The following is a 20,356-nucleotide window of genomic DNA, read 5'->3' on the forward strand; positions in this document are numbered from 1 at the left end:
TCCAGGTGAACCTATAATAGACTGTTACCTGTCCAGGTGAACCTATAATAGACTGCAACCTGTCCAGGTGAACCTATAATAGACTGTTACCTGTCCAGGTGAACCTATAATAGACTGCTACCTGTCCAGGTGAACCTATAATAGACTGTTCCCTGTCCAGGTGAACCTATGATAGACTGCTACCTGTCCAGGTGAACCTTTGACTGACTGCTACCTGTCCAGGTGAACCTATAATAGACTGCTACCTGTCCAGGTGAACCTATAATAGACCGTCACCTGTCCAGGTGAACCTATGACTGACTGCTACCTGTCCAGGTGAACCTATAATAGACTGTTACCTGTCCAGGTGATCCTATGATAGACTGCTACCTGTCCAGGTGAACCTATGACTGACTGCTACCTGTCCAGGTGAACCTATAATAGACTGTTACCTGTCCAGGTGAACCTATAATAGACTGCTACCTGTCCAGGTGAACCTATAATAGACCGTCACCTGTCCAGGTGAACCTATGACTGACTGCTACCTGTCCAGGTGAACCTATAATAGACTGTTACCTGTCCAGGTGAACCTATGACTGACTGCTACCTGTCCAGGTGAACCTATGACTGACTGCTACCTGTCCAGGTGAACCTATGACTGACTGCTACCTGTCCAGGTGAACCTATAATAGACCGTCACCTGTCCAGGTGAACCTATGACTGACTGTTACCTGTCCAGGTGAACCTATGATAGACTGCTACCTGTCCGGGTGAACCTATGACTGACTGCTACCTGTCCAGGTGAACCTATAATAGACTGTTACCTGTCCAGGTGATCCTATGATAGACTGCTACCTGTCCAGGTGAACCTATGACTGACTGCTACCTGTCCAGGTGAACCTATAATAGACTGTTACCTGTCCAGGTGAACCTATAATAGACTGCTACCTGTCCAGGTGAACCTATAATAGACTGTTCCCTGTCCAGGTGAACCTATGACTGACTGCTACCTGTCCAGGTGAACCTATGACTGACTGCTACCTGTCCAGGTGAACCTATAATAGACCGTCACCTGTCCAGGTGAACCTATGACTGACTGTTACCTGTCCAGGTGAACCTATGATAGACTGCTACCTGTCCAGGTGAACCTATGACTGACTGCTACCTGTCCAAGTGAACCTATAATAGACCGTCACCTGTCCAGGTGAACCTATGACTGACTGTTACCTGTCCAGGTGATCCTATGATAGACTGCTACCTGTCCAGGTGAACCTATGACTGACTGCTACCTGTCCAGGTGAACCTATAATAGACTGTTACCTGTCCAGGTGAACCTATAATAGACTGCTACCTGTCCAGGTGAACCTATAATAGACTGTTACCTGTCCAGGTGAACCTATAATAGACTGTTACCTGTCCAGGTGAACCTATAATAGACTGTTCCCTGTCCAGGTGAACCTATGACTGACTGCTACCTGTCCAGGTGAACCTATGACTGACTGCTACCTGTCCAGGTGAACCTATAATAGACTGCTACCTGTCCAGGTGAACCTATAATAGACCGTCACCTGTCCAGGTGAACCTATGACTGACTGTTACCTGTCCAGGTGAACCTATGATAGACTGCTACCTGTCCAGGTGAACCTATAATAGACTGCTACCTGTCCAGGTGAACCTATAATAGACTGTTACCTGTCCAGGTGAACCTATGACTGACTGTTACCTGTCCAGGTGAACCTATGATAGACTGCTACCTGTCCGGGTGAACCTATAATAGACTGCTACCTGTCCAGGTGAACCTATAATAGACTGCTACCTGTCCAGGTGAACCTATAATAGACTGTTACCTGTCCAGGTGAACCTATAATAGACTGCTACCTGTCCAGGTGAACCTATAATAGACTGTTACCTGTCCAGGTGAACCTATAATAGACTGTTACCTGTCCAGGTGTCCCCTGCCTTCGCCCTGAGTCAGCTGGGACAGGCTCCAGCCCCTCATGACCCTAATGAGGATTAAGCGGTGTATAGAGAATGGATGGACGGAGATTTTAAATGATCACAAAAAGACTGTTTGCCGAAAATTAACAAACTGTTTAAAATACGTAAAACTTATCCTAAAAGCATTCAAAGTTTTCATCTTTAAAAAGAATTTACAACTCCAAAGTTTCTCGAAATCACTCAAAAAGTGACCAAAATTACTCAGAATTTACCCAAAATGAGCAGAAATATTCTTTTAAAAAACTCTTTTCGTCCAGAATGACTAAAAGCTTGACTTTAAAACTTGTTCTACACCCGTTCTGAATTAGCTCAGATCCAACAGAAATGCTGCAGAAAGTGTCCCAAGCCTTTCCAAAAGTTAGGAATTGCAATGCTGGTTCATAGTTTGAAGGTAGAACTCTTCATGGACTCGTTAAATAACCTAAAGAACCTGCTGATTCTGAGGAGGAACTGACTGTTTTGAGACATCCCTACCTGCGACATGTCCTGCCGAGACGTCTGGACTCTGACGGTTGCACAGTATCTGCTGGGATGTCCGTCCATGCTGCCGACCACCGCTGCGATGGACGGCTTCTTCCCGTCGCCCGCCGGAGGATGAGTGACATCGGCGCCGAGGAAGATGACGGGCTGCTGGAACACCGACGGCCTGTAAACAGAAACAACAGAATCAGAACAACGAGGAGCTGAATCCTGCTTTAAAACGATCCCAACGACACTCGAACCAAAAGATATTAAAGTTGAACTCCTCAGGATTTAAACACCACCCAGAATAAAGTTTATATGGAAACGATGCGTTCAAAGATTGCTTTTAAAGATTGCAGAGAATTCTGTGTCACATCTGCATCCCAGCGGAGAAACTGCAGAATCGTTACTGAGATTTCTACTACAAGCTGGTTTTTATATCTTCTGTCAAAACTCCATCAATGTTTGCTAGATTTTTAACTTTCCTACGGTCCTTGAACTCATCACAGACCAGTGAGGATTTTTTGTTTGATTTTTTGGGGGGTCAAACAGACAACACATCCCAATCTGTAGCTCAGTAAATGAAGAAAAAAAGGCAAGAAACATGAAATAATTCACCTTTTTCCCCGTTTCTTTGCTTCGTTTTGACATTTACTGAGATCTGAATCTCCTTAGGGTGCTGTTAACGCATATCTGTCTGAATTCTGAATTAGTTTCTACTCAACAATCATGCTCAAACAACAAAATAAATCTGGATATTTCATCAAAGTCTCTCTTAAATATTTGCCAAATTAAATGGATTTCAGGGATTCAATCATACAGGGAGGAATGAATCCTTCAGAGGATGGCAGGAATTTATTTTTCTTCTTGGACAGTGTTGATTATCTGTAAGTGTTTGAAAGTAAAGGTGAAATAAACTGAAAAATGTCTGCTTTTCAACTTTCCGGCCGTCCTTGAACATATCATTTATTACATGCTGTTCTTTAACGGTCATTTTCTGGTGCGAGGTAACAGATTTATACCCGTCTCTCTCTTATTTGTTATTATTTGACTGATTTTTACATTTAATTATTTTCTATTAATAAATTTATATTCAAATTTCTTCATATTTTTTTACCCTTTAGTTTCCCTCATCTTATTTTATATATTTACTATTAATATCATTGTTCTTCTATCTGGTGTTGCTGTATTGATTTATTTTGAAAATCTTTTATCATGTTTAACTATTTCGCCTTTTTTCCTTTTTGCACTGACTCAACTGTTTAGAAAAATGCCCTATAAATAAAGTTATTATTTTAAGAATAATTATACTTATTGTTTGTCTAATTATAGACTTTATTTGTCTCCGTCTAATCAGTCTGCTGACAGGAAACAGACGTTTATGAAGCGTTCTGTTCGATACGTTGCCTTCACTGACCTCTGGTGAGGAACCAGGACGTTGTTGATGCCTCCCAGCTTGGCGTTGATCTTCAGGCAGAGGTTGGAGAGCGTCTGAGGCGACGTCTTCACCACGTTCTTCACCTGGACGCACTGAGTGGCCATGCCGAGCAGCGTATCTCCAACCCGCTTCACCTCAGCTGTGGAGGAGACCGTTTAGCTCAACATCTGACCGTCGTCTCTGCTCTAAAGCTGCTCCACATTCTGAGCTTCTCACCATAAACGGGGGTTTTTCCAGGCAGGATGACGACGATCAGCTGCAGACCCACGTAGGACATCTTCAGGTGTTTGAACATGGGCTCCACGCTGTCAGCTCCCTGGGCGTATTTACAGAAGCACGGCTGGCCCTGGATCGGCATCCCGGCATCCTTGGAGATCTTCCTCAGCTGATCTGTGAAGCTCCTGTTGGAGGAACAGCACCATAAATCCAAACCTCTATGAAGCTGTTAGCAGCAGAATGAGATGTTTCCCTCAGAAGGAAATAAAACCACAGCCTGCTGAGTTTATATCCGGATAAGTGGACGTCAGTGGTCCATAAAAACTCACTTCCTGCTGAGTACTACTCCTTTACTACCAGTAAAATAATATTTATTATGAGTCACTTCCTGCTGAGTACTGCTCCTTTACTACCAGTAAAATAATCCTGTTTACAGTTTATTATGACCTGTAACATGATCTCAATCAGCAGGGTCTGAACTTGTTTTTAGGAAGCTTTATGGTACACCAGAGAACAGAAAAATAGACATAAGCATTAAAAGCTGTTTCTTTCTAGGATTTACCATCTTTATGATACACAGGATGATGCTGTTAAAACCTCTCAGCAAGCTTTCAGTCATAAAAAACAAAATCTGATCCAAAACTTACACCGAAATCACACAGATATCAGCGTAAATGTAAAGTTTAAAAGGTTCGTACCATTCCTAGAGCAACAACTAGCATTCCTATGCTAGTTTTTGGCATTATTAAGTTTGTAGCTAGCATTCCCAGGCTACCTACTAGCATTCCTATGCTAGTTTTTGGCATTATTAAGTTTGTAGCTAGCATTCCCAGGATACCTACTAGCATTCCTATGCTAGTTTTTGGCATTATTAAGCTTGTAGCTAGCATTCCCAGGATACCTACTAGCATTCCTATGCTAGTTTTTGGCATTATTAAGTTTGTAGCTAGCATTCCCAGGATACCTACTAGCATTCCTATGCTAGTTTTTGGCATTATTAAGCTTGTAGCTAGCATTCCCAGGATACCTACTAGCATTCCTATGCTAGTTTTTGGCATTATTAAGCTTGTAGCTAGCATTCCCAGGATACCTACTAGCATTCCTATGCTAGTTTTTGGCATTATTAAGCTTGTAGCTAGCATTCCCAGGATACCTACTAGCATTCCTATGCTAGTTTTTAGCATTATTAAGCTTGTAGCTAGCATTCCCAGGCCACCTACTAGCATTCCTATGCTAGTTTTTGGCATTATTAAGCTTGTAGCTAGCATTCCCAGGCCACCTACTAGCATTCCAAGGGTAAAAAATAAGTACCATTCCTAGGCATCCAACTGGAATTCCTAGCCTAGCATGTACAATTCCGAGGCTAGCCAATGACCTCATTAGTCTGACAACTAGGACCGCTAGGCTATCAGCTAGCATTCCAAAGTTTTTTTTTTTACCATTCCAAAGTTGGCCACTAACCCTAACTGCTGCCGGTCCCATGCTTGTAACTGGCATTCCCAGGCTAGCAACCAAAGTTCCTGGGCTACAAACTAGCATTGCTAACCTAGAAACTACAATTGCTAGGCTAGCAAATGGCATTTTTACTCCTAATAAAATACCATCAGTTGCTTAATATTCACTGAAAGAAACAAAGCATGAAGGACAGCAGGATTTACAGAATTATCCTGCAACTAATCAGTTCTGAGTTTTTGGTTAAAAATATACAAAAATGTAGACATTTAAACTAAATTTGAACTAAAAAGGGCCAAAATTAAGCAGTTTTCAGTCTTTAACCACACAGGGAGCACACAACGTCCACATATTTACAACTAGAAGCAACAGACGCCGTAGAAACTGAAAAAATCTGATTTCTACTTTCCAACACATTTCTGGATTCTCTGTTCTCCTCCATGAGCTTTAAGGCTTCAGACTGCAGAGAAAATGAACCCAGAACCCTCCAGACTTACTTGAGCAGATCCTCCCGACACTGTTTCTGGGGGGCGAAGCAGGCCACGGCCCACACCTTGATCTCGATGCCGGCGTAGAACTGCTTCCCCCTCATGTCCCAGACGCCCTGGTTGGGCGTGGCCACGGTTTTATTCTGCGGAGAGAGTCCCTACTCTCTTAGTCAACCCCCCAGTAGGACCAACCGATACACAAGATACCACAGCAGCAGCACATCTTCATGTTCCTTCAGTTTACCGGTTAACAGGTCAGACTACTACCCCCCGGTGACAGACTGGTACCTGTCCAGGTGAACCTCCACCCTGTCAGCTCTCTCTGTGGTAGTTTTGTGGTAATGTTGTGTCTTTCTGTGGTATATTCACGTCTTTTTATGTTGATGTGGGATATTTCTGTGTTAGTTTTAGGCCTTTGTGTGGAAATTTTGCACCTTTTATGATAATTTTGTGTCTCTTTGTGGTACCTTTGGCCCTTTTGGTTGTGATCTTATGCCTTTCTATGTAAATTTTTCATTTTTTGTGGTACTTTTGGCTGTGATTTCTCATTTTTGTGGAGATTGTCTGTCTTGTGCTATTTTTGACTTTAAAACTTGTTCTAAATTAGCTCAGATCCAACAGAAATGCTGCAGGAAGTGTAACTCTGGAAATGTTCATAGTTTGAAGGTAAAACTCATTAAATGGATGGATTTTAGGCTAAATATCCTGAGATATTATGCTGATGTAATGTTAATTTATGGAGCACAAATCAAGCCAATCTTAACACAAAGGTGACACAAACAGATGTTACTCTGACCAGTAGTTAACCAGTAAGAATAGAAATTAACAGCAGCCATTGTTGATCTTCTTTGATAATGTTGTGTTTACAACATTATTTTATCTTAGTGTGGAATTCAGTTTCTTTAATTTGAACCGTTTTAATTGTAATTAGCTCAATGAAGATGTTAATTCAGAGTTTAAGATGCTTAATCCTCATGTGTTAGCGGGTATAAATTGTCCTGGAGGGTTCATCTGGTCGGTTACTCCGGCATCCTGACACATTAAAACACCACATCTGGTTCAGCACATCAGAACCAGACGTACAGTTCATGTTCTACAGATGTTCTACAGATGTTCAGCTTCATGAGGCTGGTTCAGAGGACAAAGGCTCCGTTTCTATCAAACATCATCCCCGTTTCTGCTCCAAGACGTCATCAGGCGGATGTTTGAGCTCCACTCCAGGTTGTCAAAACAAATTCAAACAGCAGCGACTTTCAATTAAGTTAACGAGATCTTTCCATTAAGAGCTTTATCCTCCAGAACCAGAGCCTCAGAGTGGAGCCAGGAAACGTTCAGAGCTTCTTCTGCTCCTCACAAGACGTTCCCCAAACATTTAGTTCAATCAGGATTTTAGCAGATATACAAAACAGGTTTCTGTTAGTTTAGTCACCACTGTTCAACAGTTTGGGGTCACTTAGAAATGTTTTTGAAGAAAAGCAGCTTTTAAAAGCACTTTAATGTATAGCAACTCTAACTAATATAGAGCAACTCTAAGTCATTTTAGAGCAACTAACTATCCCTGGTTGACCCCAAACTGTTCAACGGTAGTGCACATGTACAATTCATCATGACAGACAGACTGCAGCTTTTCCCGTCTCCTATGTGAATCCAGCATTAGAATTAATGAACACTCAGGTGGACTGTATGTCAGAAACATCAGCATGCAGATGGAGCTCATTCAGATCACAGAACAGGGAAAAGCTTCCAGTCTGCATTTCAGTGTGTCACTGGAAGCCGATTAGACTCCATTTCCCAGCAGGCCGTTGTCCAGGTCTGATCTGCAGCCATAAGAGCTCAGCTTTATGAACCAACGATCAGATCAGGGCTTAAACCTGAGAACTGGAGCTTTTCTTTAAAGGATTCAAGTGTTAATACCCCACAGGGATCATTAAAGTTTCATCTTATCGCCCTGCTACTTTTCACATCAACCTTTTCATTTCTGATGGGAGATAAAGTCAAAGTGTTTTCATTTTTATTTTAGTCTCATCGGCCTCCAGCTGACAGCACATCCATTTATTCCCCCGTTCACACAATCCTTGAACCCCAAATCAGCCGCCAACGCCCAAAACGGGCACAAATTTAACAGATTTCTGATCTTTTAACAAACTAAAAGCACCATAGATTCCAGATCTACAAAGGAGTGAACGATGAAGAGATCAAATGTTTAGAGAAAAAATCTGCTCAGCTGCCTCTGACAAAGTTTGAATATTGATAAAGATGTTTGGGAAACTTCAGCTTCAAATATTAAACACAATAAAATAAAAAGATCCCACTGTTTTTTTCATGTATGTTTTTTCTTCTATTATGAAGCGAGATAAGTGGGTCAGAACCAGAGAAAAAATTCTGCTCAACCATCTCTGATCTACCTGAACTTTTACAGCATGAAATACACATATTCATGGATATAGCTGAGATTTTAGCTTGCTGTGTCAAATACTGTCAGAGAAAGAACAAGTCAGAAAAACCATCCTTGCTGACACTTTCAGCTCATTTTTTTTCCGTGTACGGTTTTTCTCGTACTATTAAGTGAGATTAGTGGGTCAATTTCTAAGGACACTTTCTGCTCCGATCTGCCTGAATTTGTTAGAGCATAAAACAAATCTGCTATAATTCAACCACTTGTGAACGCTGGTGTAGATTCCTAGACGGCTGATTTGAAATTCAGCGGGTAGATCTCAGCGGTCGACTTTCTTCTCATTTCTTAAAGCAACAGAACTGAATGCAAAAAGGGAAAATCTACCAGCACAACGACGTTTACAGAACAGAGTAGGGCTGGGCGATAAATAAAATTAATTCGCCTTTTTAAAACCTGAAGATTTGAAAATTTGCCAAATCGTAAAATCGAGGCGAGCTTAAACATATAACAATACAGATTCTTCTTGTGCACTGGCGTTTGCTTCCGCCTCTCATCTCCTTCCGCCAAAACACTCACACCCCCGTCATGGCGGACAGAACAGCAGACGAAGAGTTGGTCGTGAGAAAAGGGCCTCATGTTACATCGATTATATGGAAGTGGTTCGGCTTTGACAAGACTGACACAGAGCAAACTACAGTCATGTGCAAGGTTTGCAAAAGTACTGTGAAAACGAAGAGTAGCAGCACAACTAACCTCTTTCAGCACCTCCAGCAGAGGCATCCTAAAGAATGGGAAGAATGCTGCAGCTACGGGAGTGCGGCATGGCTAGCACTAGCCATAGCAAACAGACCGCAAAGAAACAACAAAAATACATTAAAATCATCATCGTCCAAGATGACTAAAAAAAAATAAAATAAAAAAAAATAATCAAGATTTTATTTTTTGGCCCCATCGCCCAGCCCTAGAACAGAGTAAATATGAGAGAGAACAGACCGCTGAGATGCACCACAGGACTCAACGTGAGGCGGCTTCCAGGTGCATTAAAGCTGAATTTATTCACCTCTATATCTGATCAATAACTCCAATCTGCTGTAACCTGGAGGGCCGCCCCACGCCCCTCCATCCAGCCCTAATGCCCCCCGCCCCATGGCCCCGGCGGCCCCACAGAGAAGCCCCGTCCCAGTACTCACCCTGCCACAGTCCCTCCCTGTGTCGGTACTCACCCGGCCCCCATACTGCAGCATGGGCGCTGGCAGCACTCGGCCGGTCACCTCCGTCATGTCATTGTGCACCACGATGCCAAACTCCTTCAGGTAGGGGTCCGGGCCCCCCACCATGCTGTTGCTTTTCACCTGGAGGAGAGTGAAGGAAAACGCAGAGGCTGGAATTAAACACACCACTGACGGAAACAGCACAAGACTAAACTGTTATATTGTCACATTTAGCAGTTTTCTGACATTCAAAGTCAATTTCTGCTTTAGTGAAGTGAAAGTCAACAACAACACTGTTAGCATGTAGCATCTCCTCATGTTTTAAAAGTCAGAGAGGAGATAGAAATGGGAACTTTGGTCGTTTTGTGTCTTCTTTTTGTCATTCTCTCGTTTCTCTCATTCTGTCTCATTTTTGTCATTTTGTGTCTCATCTTTGTCGTTCTACGGCCTAATAAAACCTCAGACTGTCTCCAGGTGTTTCTGTCGTTTGGTGTCTCGTCTCTGTCGCTCTGCCTCTCGTCTCTGTCGCTCTGCCTCTCGTCTCTGTCGCTCTGCCTCTCGTCTCTGTCGCTCTGCCTCTCGTCTCTGTCGCTCTGACTCTCGTCTCTGTCGCTCTGACTCTCGTCTCTGTCGCTCTGACTCTCGTCTCTGTCGCTCTGACTCTCGTCTCTGTCGCTCTGACTCTCGTCTCTGTCGCTCTGCCTCTCGTCTCTGTCGCTCTGCCTCTCGTCTCTGTCGCTCTGCCTCTCGTCTCTGTCGCTCTGCCTCTCGTCTCTGTCGCTCTGCCTCTCGTCTCTGTCGCTCTGCCTCTCGTCTCTGTCGCTCTGCCTCTCGTCTCTGTCGCTCTGCCTCTCGTCTCTGTCGCTCTGCGTCTCGTCTCTGTCGCTCTGCGTCTCGTCTCTGTCGCTCTGCCTCTCGTCTCTGTCGTTCTGCCTCTCGTCTCTGTCGCTCTGCCTCTCGTCTCTGTCGCTCTGCCTCTCGTCTCTGTCGTTTTACGGCCTAATAAAACCTCAGACTGTCTTCAGGTGTTTCTGTCGTTTGGTGTCTCGTCTCTGTCGCTCTGCCTCTCGTCTCTGTCGCTCTGCCTCTCGTCTCTGTCGCTCTGCCTCTCGTCTCTGTCGCTCTGCCTCTCGTCTCTGTCGCTCTGCCTCTCGTCTCTGTCGCTCTGCCTCTCGTCTCTGTCGCTCTGCCTCTCGTCTCTGTCGCTCTGCCTCTCGTCTCTGTCGCTCTGCCTCTCGTCTCTGTCGCTCTGCCTCTCGTCTCTGTCGCTCTGCCTCTCGTCTCTGTCGCTCTGCCTCTCGTCTCTGTCGCTCTGCCTCTCGTCTCTGTCGCTCTGCCTCTCGTCTCTGTCGCTCTGCCTCTCGTCTCTGTCGCTCTGCCTCTCGTCTCTGTCGCTCTGCCTCTCGTCTCTGTCGCTCTGCCTCTCGTCTCTGTCGCTCTGCCTCTCGTCTCTGTCGTTCTGCCTCTCGTCTCTGTCGCTCTGCCTCTCGTCTCTGTCGCTCTGCCTCTCGTCTCTGTCGCTCTGCCTCTCGTCTCTGTCGTTCTGCCTCTCGTCTCTGTCGTTTTACGGCCTAATAAAACCTCAGACTGTCTTCAGGTGTTTCTGTCGTTTGGTGTCTCGTCTCTGTCGTTCTGCCTCTCGTCTCTGTCGTTCTACGGCCTAATAAAACACCAGACTGTCTCCAGGTGTTTCTGTCGTTTGGTGTCTCGTCTCTGTCGTTCTGCCTCTCGTCTCTGTCGCTCTGCCTCTCGTCTCTGTCGCTCTGCCTCTCGTCTCTGTCGCTCTGCCTCTCGTCTCTGTCGTTTTACGGCCTAATAAAACCTCAGACTGTCTTCAGGTGTTTCTGTCGTTTGGTGTCTCGTCTCTGTCGCTCTGCCTCTCGTCTCTGTCGTTCTGCCTCTCGTCTCTGTCGTTTTACAGCCTAATAAAACCTCAGACTGTCTCCAGGTGTTTCTGTCGTTTGGTGTCTCGTCTCTGTCGTTCTGCCTCTCGTCTCTGTCGTTCTACGGCCTAATAAAACACCAGACTGTCTCCAGGTGTTTCTGTCGTTTGGTGTCTCGTCTCTGTCGTTCTGCCTCTCGTCTCTGTCGCTCTGCCTCTCGTCTCTGTCGCTCTGCCTCTCGTCTGTCGCTCTGCCTCTCGTCTCTGTCGTTCTGCCTCTCGTCTCTGTCGTTTTACGGCCTAATAAAACCTCAGACTGTCTTCAGGTGTTTCTGTCGTTTGGTGTCTCGTCTCTGTCGTTCTGCCTCTCGTCTCTGTCGCTCTGCCTCTCGTCTCTGTCGCTCTGCCTCTCGTCTCTGTCGCTCTGCCTCTCGTCTCTGTCGCTCTGCCTCTCGTCTCTGTCGCTCTGCCTCTCGTCTCTGTCGCTCTGCCTCTCGTCTCTGTCGCTCTGCCTCTCGTCTCTGTCGTTTTACGGCCTAATAAAACCTCAGACTGTCTTCAGGTGTTTCTGTCGTTTGGTGTCTCGTCTCTGTCGCTCTGCCTCTCGTCTCTGTCGCTCTGCCTCTCGTCTCTGTCGCTCTGCCTCTCGTCTCTGTCGTTCTGCCTCTCGTCTCTGTCGCTCTGCCTCTCGTCTCTGTCGCTCTGCCTCTCGTCTCTGTCGTTCTGCGGCCTAATAAAACCTCAGACTGTCTCCAGGTGTTTCTGTCGTTTGGTGTCTCGTCTCTGTCGCTCTGCCTCTCGTCTCTGTCGCTCTGCCTCTCGTCTCTGTCGCTCTGCCTCTCGTCTCTGTCGCTCTGCCTCTCGTCTCTGTCGCTCTGCCTCTCGTCTCTGTCGCTCTGCCTCTCGTCTCTGTCGTTCTGCCTCTCGTCTCTGTCGTTCTGCCTCTCGTCTCTGTCGTTCTGCCTCTCGTCTCTGTCGTTCTGCCTCTCGTCTCTGTCGTTCTGCCTCTCGTCTCTGTCGCTCTGCCTCTCGTCTCTGTCGTTTTACGGCCTAATAAAACCTCAGACTGTCTCCAGGTGTTTCTGTCGTTTGGTGTCTCGTCTCTGTCGTTCTGCCTCTCGTCTCTGTCGTTTTACGGCCTAATAAAACCTCAGACTGTCTCCAGGTGTGTCTTGGGGACCCACCAGTCGGCTGATCTCCTCCTGCCTGTCGGGTGCTGAGCGAGCCGTGGCTTTAATCATGGTGGACGTCTGGTTGTCTGTGAGCTTCTTGATGCAGCGCTGACCTGCTACGATGTTACAGACCTGCAGAGCAGCGGCTTGTTAGTTAATCTGGACAAATAAAAACAATATTTCTGGTTTAAACGGCGTCCTCACCTCCAGGGGAAGGTAGGTGTGCTTCTGCTCCTGGCCCACTTGCAGACAGGGTAAGTGTGGGTATTTGAGCTGGAGATTGTACTTCTGCTTGAAATACTGAGCTACCGTGCACTCCATGGCCTGGCCGTTCTCCAGCTGCAAGGGGAAGCTGTGGACAAACACAATAAAAGTACATTTACTGCTTTTATTTAGTGTCTCACACTGATGGACTACAGTTCCACACTGTTTTATGAAACGTATTTATTGTCTTTATCTGTACCTGCGAGCTAACTCTGAAGCATTTACACTGTCACTGCAAAAATAAACACAAACTAAAAAAACAACAATAAATCAGAGGAAAATAATGAACCCAATGACCAATATTTGGAAAAGGTACACATTAAAGCACGTCTTGGTCCTTTTGTATGAATGTAGAGGGACATACTAGTGCATATTCTAAATTATGTTCACCATTATTGTTTATAAATGGTAGGATTTTGAAGCCGCAGGAAGAACAGATTTACAATCATTTGTGTAGGAAGGAGTGGGACTGGTTAAGCTTAGAGGCTCCAAAAAATCCAAAATGGCGACCAGGAAGTAGCAAAATCCGGGCTTCATTTTCTCGGCGTTGAAACCAACGGGTGACGTCACGGTTAGTTTACGCCTGGTTGCACTGACACCTACCAGTGAAGTATTATGGCCTTCTCAGGAGAAACTGAGCATGTTTGTGGAATACTGTGGTGTTTATTACAACTTCAAAAACATCTGCTTCCTCGGTTTCAGCTTATTTGTGCTTTCACCGTTGACTGGCTGTCACTCATGACGTGTAACCAATCAGACAGAGCAGTGGGCGGGACATTACTACTACACACAGACAGGTAAGTAAAGCAATTCATTAGCTTTCAGTGGATTTTATGCAGAAATATTTGCATTTGATAATAACACCTATGTAGACAATCAGACAAATTATAATCATCAGCTCTGATAATCAGCTGATCATTACCATGTTTTTGGTACTTTAAGCTGAATAAACAGTATTTTCTTTGCTATAAATGAGGTAAACGGTGCAGGATCTTATGTTTGGTGGCTAACAGGTCCATCATTACCATGTTTTTGGTACATAAAGCTGAATAAACAGTGTTTTCTTTGCTATAAATGAGGTAAACGGTGCAGGATCTTATGTTTGGTGGCTAACAGGTCCATCATTACCATGTTTTTGGTACATAAAGCTGAATAAACAGTGTTTTCTTTGCTATAAATGAGGTAAACGGTGCAGGATCTTATGTTTGGTGGCTAACAGGTCCATCATTACCATGTTTTTGGTACATAAAGCTGAATAAACAGTGTTTTCTTTGCTATAAATGAGGTAAACGGTGCAGGATCTTATGTTTGGTGGCTAACAGGTCCATCATTACCATGTTTTTGGTACATAAAGCTGAATAAACAGTGTTTTCTTTGCTATAAATGAGGTAAACGGTGCAGGATCTTATGTTTGGTGGCTAACAGGTCCATCATTACCATGTTTTTGGTACATAAAGCTGAATAAACAGTATTTTCTTTGTTATAAATGAGGTAAACGGTGCAGGATCTTATGTTTGGTGGCTAACAGGTCCATCATTACCATGTTTTTGGTACATAAAGCTGAATAAACAGTGTTTTCTTTGCTATAAATGAGGTAAACGGTGCAGGATCTTACGTTTGGTGGCTAACAGGTCCATCATTACCATGTTTTTGGTACATAAAGCTGAATAAACAGTGTTTTCTTTGTTATAAATGAGGTAAACGGTGCAGGATCTTATGTTTGGTGGCTAACAGGTCCATCATTACCATGTTTTTGGTACATAAAGCTGAATAAACAGTATTTTCTTTGCTATAAATGAGGTAAACGGTGCAGGATCTTACGTTTGGTGGCTAACAGGTCCATCATTACCATGTTTTTGGTACATAAAGCTGAATAAACAGTGTTTTCTTTGTTATAAATGAGGTAAACGGTGCAGGATCTTATGTTTGGTGGCTAACAGGTCCATCATTACCATGTTTTTGGTACATAAAGCTGAATAAACAGTGTTTTCTTTGTTATAAATGAGGTAAACGGTGCAGGATCTTATGTTTGGTGGCTAACAGGTCCATCATTACCATGTTTTTGGTACATAAAGCTGAATAAACAGTGTTTTCTTTGCTATAAATGAGGTAAACGGTGCAGGATCTTACGTTTGGTGGCTAACAGGTCCATCATTACCATGTTTTTTTGGTACATAAAGCTGAATAAACAGTGTTTTCTTTGCTATAAATGAGGTAAACGGTGCAGGATCTTATGTTTGGTGGCTAACAGGTCCATCATTACCATGTTTTTGGTACTTTAAGCTGAATAAACAGTGTTTTCTTTGCTATAAATGAGGTAAACGGTGCAGGATCTTACGTTTGGTGGCTAACAGGTCCATCATTACCATGTTTTTGGTACTTTAAGCTGAATAAACAGTGTTTTCTTTGCTATAAATGAGGTAAACGGTGCAGGATCTTACGTTTGGTGGCTGGCAGGTCGACGCGTCACGTTGCAAACGCGATACTTCCTCTTCATCTGACCGCAGTGTGTGACCTCAACTTTCAGGCCTGTTCAGAAACACAAGAGAATTAGAAAATAAAAAGAGCAGGAAGCTTCTCTACCAGCTCACATGTTGATGTTTTACTGCCGTTTTAAGATGAATGACGACACGTCGGCCGGCTGCAGCTTCCTTTAAACTGAAACTGCAGAAACCTCCTGAGATGAAGGATCTCCTGCTGCAGAGAGGCTCTCTGTGCTCGCAGTAACAACACAGGTGAGAATAAACAAAGCTGCATTAACGGGCTGCGGGTTTGCATTAAGTCAAATATTTGAGATGCAAACACGACTCTGGTCAGGAGATCCGGAATAAACAGAGGTGGGAATCTCTGACGCGGTTAGCTTCACGGTTCTCTGCACAACTGGTAGAATTATTTGAGCTAAAACAATCATTTTACAGCTTTATCACGCTTGGCATAGCAGAAATAAACCTAAACGGACAGAAATGGACAAATTATCTCCAGTAACACAATCATTCTTCCCTGCAGGTTAAAAATCAAGTATTGGATTCAGGTTTCTGTGCAAAACTTGTAGAATTATTCGTGTTAAAAGTATAATTTTACAGCTTTTTCATGCTTGGCATTGCATGCTTGTACCAGAATATGAATTTATAGCAGCAGAAATAAACAGAAATGAGGTATAAAAATGTAGAAATGCACAAATCTTCAGAAACACAATCAGTCTTTTCTGCAGGTTAAAACTAGTGTTAGATTCAAGTTTCGGTGCAAAACATGTAGAATTAATTGTGCTAAAACTATAATTTTCCATGCCTGGCAGTGCATGAGTGTACTTGTTTGTATCCTGCAGGGACGAGTGACTGCATTTCAAAAGATTTTTCTAAAGATAATTTGTCTATTTTTGCATTTTTGTATCTCATTTCTGTCTGTTTAGGTTTGTTTTCACTGCTATAGATTCATATTCTGGTGCTGGATTCCAATTTCTGTGCAAAACTTGTAGAATTATTTATGTTGAAACTATAGTTTTACAGCTTTTTCATGCTTGGCATTGCATCCCTGTACCAGAATATGAATTTATAGCAGCAGAAATAAAACTAAACAGACAGAAATTGATATATGATCTTTAGAAAAATCTCCAGAAACTGAATCCTTGCTCCCTGCAGGTTACCATCAGGTGTTTGTGGAGCAGCTGCAGCAGTCTGTGGAGCGTATGGAGCTCTGGTCTACATCCAGAGGGCTGCAGCGTCATTGTCTTCTACGTACAGCTGCAGAACAAACACCTCGCTCCTGCAGGTCCACACCTACCTGGAACCTCTGCTAATCTGCTCACCTCTGATCTCCTTGGTGAATTTGACGCGCTGAGAGTCGGTCAGAGGTTTGGTCTGCTCGTTGATGTTCTGGATGTCCAGAACTTCACACATGAACTCGATGACGGGCTGAGCGCGGTAGAAGGCCGTGGCCGACACTGTGGAGGTCAGACACACCGTTAGTCGGGTTCATTCAGCAGAGAAAATGCTCAGGAAAAACAACCACCACGGCAGGAAATCACAGCTGCTTTTCTAAGTAAAATAAAACCTATTTACTGCTCAGAACAGGACTTTAGTGGAGACAAAACAACGCCAGCCTGTCAGCAATATTCAGCAGAAATATGTTCATTTTCCTGTTATTTCTAAACATTTAGCAAACAGAAACAACAACTAGTCTTCTCCAAAACTGGCCTTTTACTGTCAATTTTAATAGTTTTCCCTTTAATTTTCAGGAAAACTGCAAAAAAAAAAGTCATAATATAAAAAAGAACAACCTGAATTTTAATATTTTGCTGATTTTTTCAGTTTTCAGACAGAAAATGCATTTTATTTAAAAAGTAACTGACTGTATTTGCGTTATAAACTATATAAAGGCGTGTCGTTTCAGTGTAAAGTGATGATTTATTATAAATATTTATTAATAAGGAGAAGATTACTTAGACTTTTCAAACTGAGCAGAAAAATGAGGCAGAAAAGACAAGAAACCTAAAAATCCATGTTTACACTGTACTGGCTTTGCTGTTCTTTGTAGAAAATATTTACTTTGTTAAATGAGGGTGACGATACGCACTACATTAGACAGGAATATGTGCATGTTCATGCCATTTCTGATGATTTAATAAAGAAAAAATGCCATAAAAAAACTTAATTTTTATTTTTATCATCAGTTCTGGTAGTTTTCCTCTGATTTAATGAAAACCCAACAACCACATCTGGCCTTTTATTGTCTGTTTTAACAGTTTTCCTCTGAATGGGGCTGAAACTCTTCAGGAAAAACGCAAAAAAAAAAAAAATGTCACAATGCAAGAAAAACCCAGATCTGAACAGCCCGAACTTTAACATTTCTACTGAATGTACAAGTTTTCTGACAGAAAATATATTTATTTTTTCAAATAACCTACCAGGAATATGGGGCAGTAGAAAGTAAACATGGACACTTTCAAATATTTCACCGGAACGCGGCCATTCAGTATTTTAGCTAGAAGCTAAAGCAGTATTTTACTGCAGTATTATGCGTGTTTTAGCCGGAAGCTAAAGCAGTATTTTACTGCAGTATTATGCGTGTTTTAGCTGGAAGCTAAAGCAGTATTTTACTGCAGTATTATGTGTGTGTTTTAGCTAGAAGCTAAAGGAGTATTTTACTGCAGTATTATGTGTGTGTTTTAGCGGGAAGCTGAAGCAGTATTTTACTGCAGTATTATGTGTGTGTTTTAGCTGGAAGCTAAAGCAGTATTTACTGCAGTATTATCTGTGTTTTAGCTGGAAGCTAAAGCAGTATTTTACTGCAGTATTATGTGTGTTTTAGCTGGAAGCTAAAGCAGTATTTACTGCAGTATTATGTGTGTTTTAGCTGGAAGCTAAAGCAGTATTTACTGCAGTATTATGTGTGTTTTAGCTGGAAGCTAAAGCAGTATTTTACTGCAGTATTATGTGTGTTTTAGCTGGAAGCTAAAGCAGTATTTACTGCAGTATTATCTGTGTTTTAGCTGGAAGCTAAAGCAGTATTTTACTGCAGTATTATGTGTGTTTTAGCTGGAAGCTAAAGCAGTATTTACTGCAGTATTATGTGTGTTTTAGCTGGAAGCTAAAGCAGTATTTACTGCAGTATTATCTGTGTTTTAGCTGGAAGCTAAAGCAGTATTTTACTGCAGTATTATGTGTGTGTTTTAGCTGGAAGCTAAAGCAGTATTTTACTGCAGTATTATGCGTGTTTTAGCTGGAAGCTAAAGCAGTATTTTACTGCAGTATTATGCGTGTTTTAGCTGGAAGCTAAAGCAGTATTTTACTGCAGTATTATGTGTGTGTTTTAGCTGGAAGCAAAAGGAGTATTTTACTGCAGTATTATGTGTGTTTTAGCTGGAAGCTAAAGCAGTATTTTACTGCAGTATTATCTGTGTTTTAGCTAGAAGCTAAAGCAGTATTTTACTGCAGTATTATGTGTGTGTTTTAGCTGGAAGCAAAAGGAGTATTTTACTGCAGTATTATGTGTGTTTTAGCTGGAAGCTAAAGCAGTATTTTACTGCAGTATTATGTGTGTTTTAGCTGGAAGCTAAAGCAGTATTTTACTGCAGTATTATGTGTGTGTTTTAGCTGGAAGCTAAAGCAGTATTTTACTGCAGTATTATGTGTGTGTTTTAGCTGGAAGCTAAAGCAGTATTTTACTGCAGTATTATGCGTGTTTTAGCTGGAAGCTAAAGCAGTATTTTACTGCAGTATTATGTGTGTGTTTTAGCTAGAAGCTAAAGCAGTATTTTACTGCAGTATTATGTGTGTGTTTTAGCTAGAAGCTAAAGCAGTATTTTACTGCAGTATTATGTGTGTGTTTTAGCTAGAAGCTAAAGCAGTATTTTACTGCAGTATTATGTTTGTTTTAGCTGGAAGCTAAAGCAGTATTTTACTGCAGTATTGTATGTGTTTTAACTGGAAGCTAAAGCAGTATTTACTGCAGTATTATGTGTGTGTTTTAGCTAGAAGCTAAAGCAGTATTTTACTGCAGTATTATGCGTGTTTTAGCTGGAAGCTAAAGCAGTATTTTACTGCAGTATTATGTGTGTTTTAGCTGGAAGCTAAAGCAGTATTTTACTGCAGTATTATGCGTGTTTTAGCTGGAAGCTAAAGCAGTATTTTACTGCAGTATTATGTGTGTTTTAGCTGGAAGCTAAAGCAGTATTTACTGCAGTATTATGTGTGTTTTAGCTGGAAGCTAAAGCAGTATTTTACTGCAGTATTATGCGTGTTTTAGCTGGAAGCTAAAGCAGTATTTTACTGCAGTATTATGTGTGTTTTAGCTGGAAGCTAAAGCAGTATTTTACTGCAGTATTATGCGTGTTTTAGCTGGAAGCTAAAGCAGTATTTTACTGCAGTATTATGTGTGTTTTAGCTAGAAGCTAAAGCAGCATTTACTGCAGTATTATGTGTGTTTTAGCTGGAAGCTAAAGCAGTATTTTACTGCAGTATTATGTGTGTTTTAGCTAGGAGCTAAAGCAGTATTTTACTGCAGTATTATGTGTGTTTTAGCTGGGAGCTAAAGCAGTATTTTACTGCAGTATTATGCGTGTTTTAGCTGGAAGCTAAAGCAGTATTTTACTGCAGTATTATGTGTGTTTTAGCTGGAAGCTAAAGCAATATTTTACTGCAGTATTATGTGTGTTTTAGCTGGGAGCTAAAGCAGTATTTTACTGCAGTATTATGTGTGTGTTTTAGCTAGAAGCTAAAGCAGTATTTTACTGCAGTATTATGTGTGTTTTAGCTGGAAGCTAAAGCAGTATTTTACTGCAGCATTATGTGTGTTTTAGCTGGAAGCTGCGGTCTGACATGTCGTTCCATCAATGAATCATGAGGTCTGCCTCACATGTTCACATCCGTCCGGCCAACACTCACATTAGCAGATAGCGGCG

General features: G+C 42.6%; 1 protein-coding gene and 2 long non-coding RNA genes across 4 annotated transcripts in view; 2 read left to right on the forward strand and 1 right to left on the reverse strand.

Annotated features, from left to right (window-relative positions):
• ago4 (argonaute RISC component 4) overlaps nucleotides 1-20,356 on the reverse strand; it is a 40,315-nt gene that overhangs the window by 9,838 nt on the left and 10,121 nt on the right. Inside the window, 9 exon segments of the mRNA XM_051955921.1 lie at nucleotides 2,452-2,623; nucleotides 3,857-4,016; nucleotides 4,094-4,278; nucleotides 6,043-6,176; nucleotides 9,652-9,780; nucleotides 12,706-12,825; nucleotides 12,898-13,045; nucleotides 15,399-15,486; nucleotides 16,763-16,897. Of these exon segments, the coding sequence (XP_051811881.1) occupies nucleotides 2,452-2,623; nucleotides 3,857-4,016; nucleotides 4,094-4,278; nucleotides 6,043-6,176; nucleotides 9,652-9,780; nucleotides 12,706-12,825; nucleotides 12,898-13,045; nucleotides 15,399-15,486; nucleotides 16,763-16,897 (1,271 nt within the window).
• Nucleotides 238-1,547, forward strand: LOC127536198 (uncharacterized). The gene is made up of 3 exons (XR_007945185.1): nucleotides 238-904; nucleotides 967-1,369; nucleotides 1,432-1,547. It is a non-coding gene; the product is annotated as an uncharacterized LOC127536198 (long non-coding RNA).
• LOC127536199 (uncharacterized) lies at nucleotides 14,268-15,288 on the forward strand. 2 transcript variants are annotated; one of them, XR_007945186.1, is made up of 4 exons: nucleotides 14,268-14,551; nucleotides 14,655-14,691; nucleotides 14,795-15,066; nucleotides 15,172-15,288. It is a non-coding gene; the product is annotated as an uncharacterized LOC127536199 (long non-coding RNA). The 2 variants fall into 2 exon arrangements; XR_007945187.1 differs by lacking the exon at nucleotides 14,655-14,691 and having other exon boundaries at nucleotides 14,861-15,066.

This window comes from Acanthochromis polyacanthus, chromosome 11, assembly GCF_021347895.1.
Source record: "Acanthochromis polyacanthus isolate Apoly-LR-REF ecotype Palm Island chromosome 11, KAUST_Apoly_ChrSc, whole genome shotgun sequence".
Taxonomy (NCBI): Eukaryota; Metazoa; Chordata; class Actinopteri; family Pomacentridae; genus Acanthochromis; species Acanthochromis polyacanthus.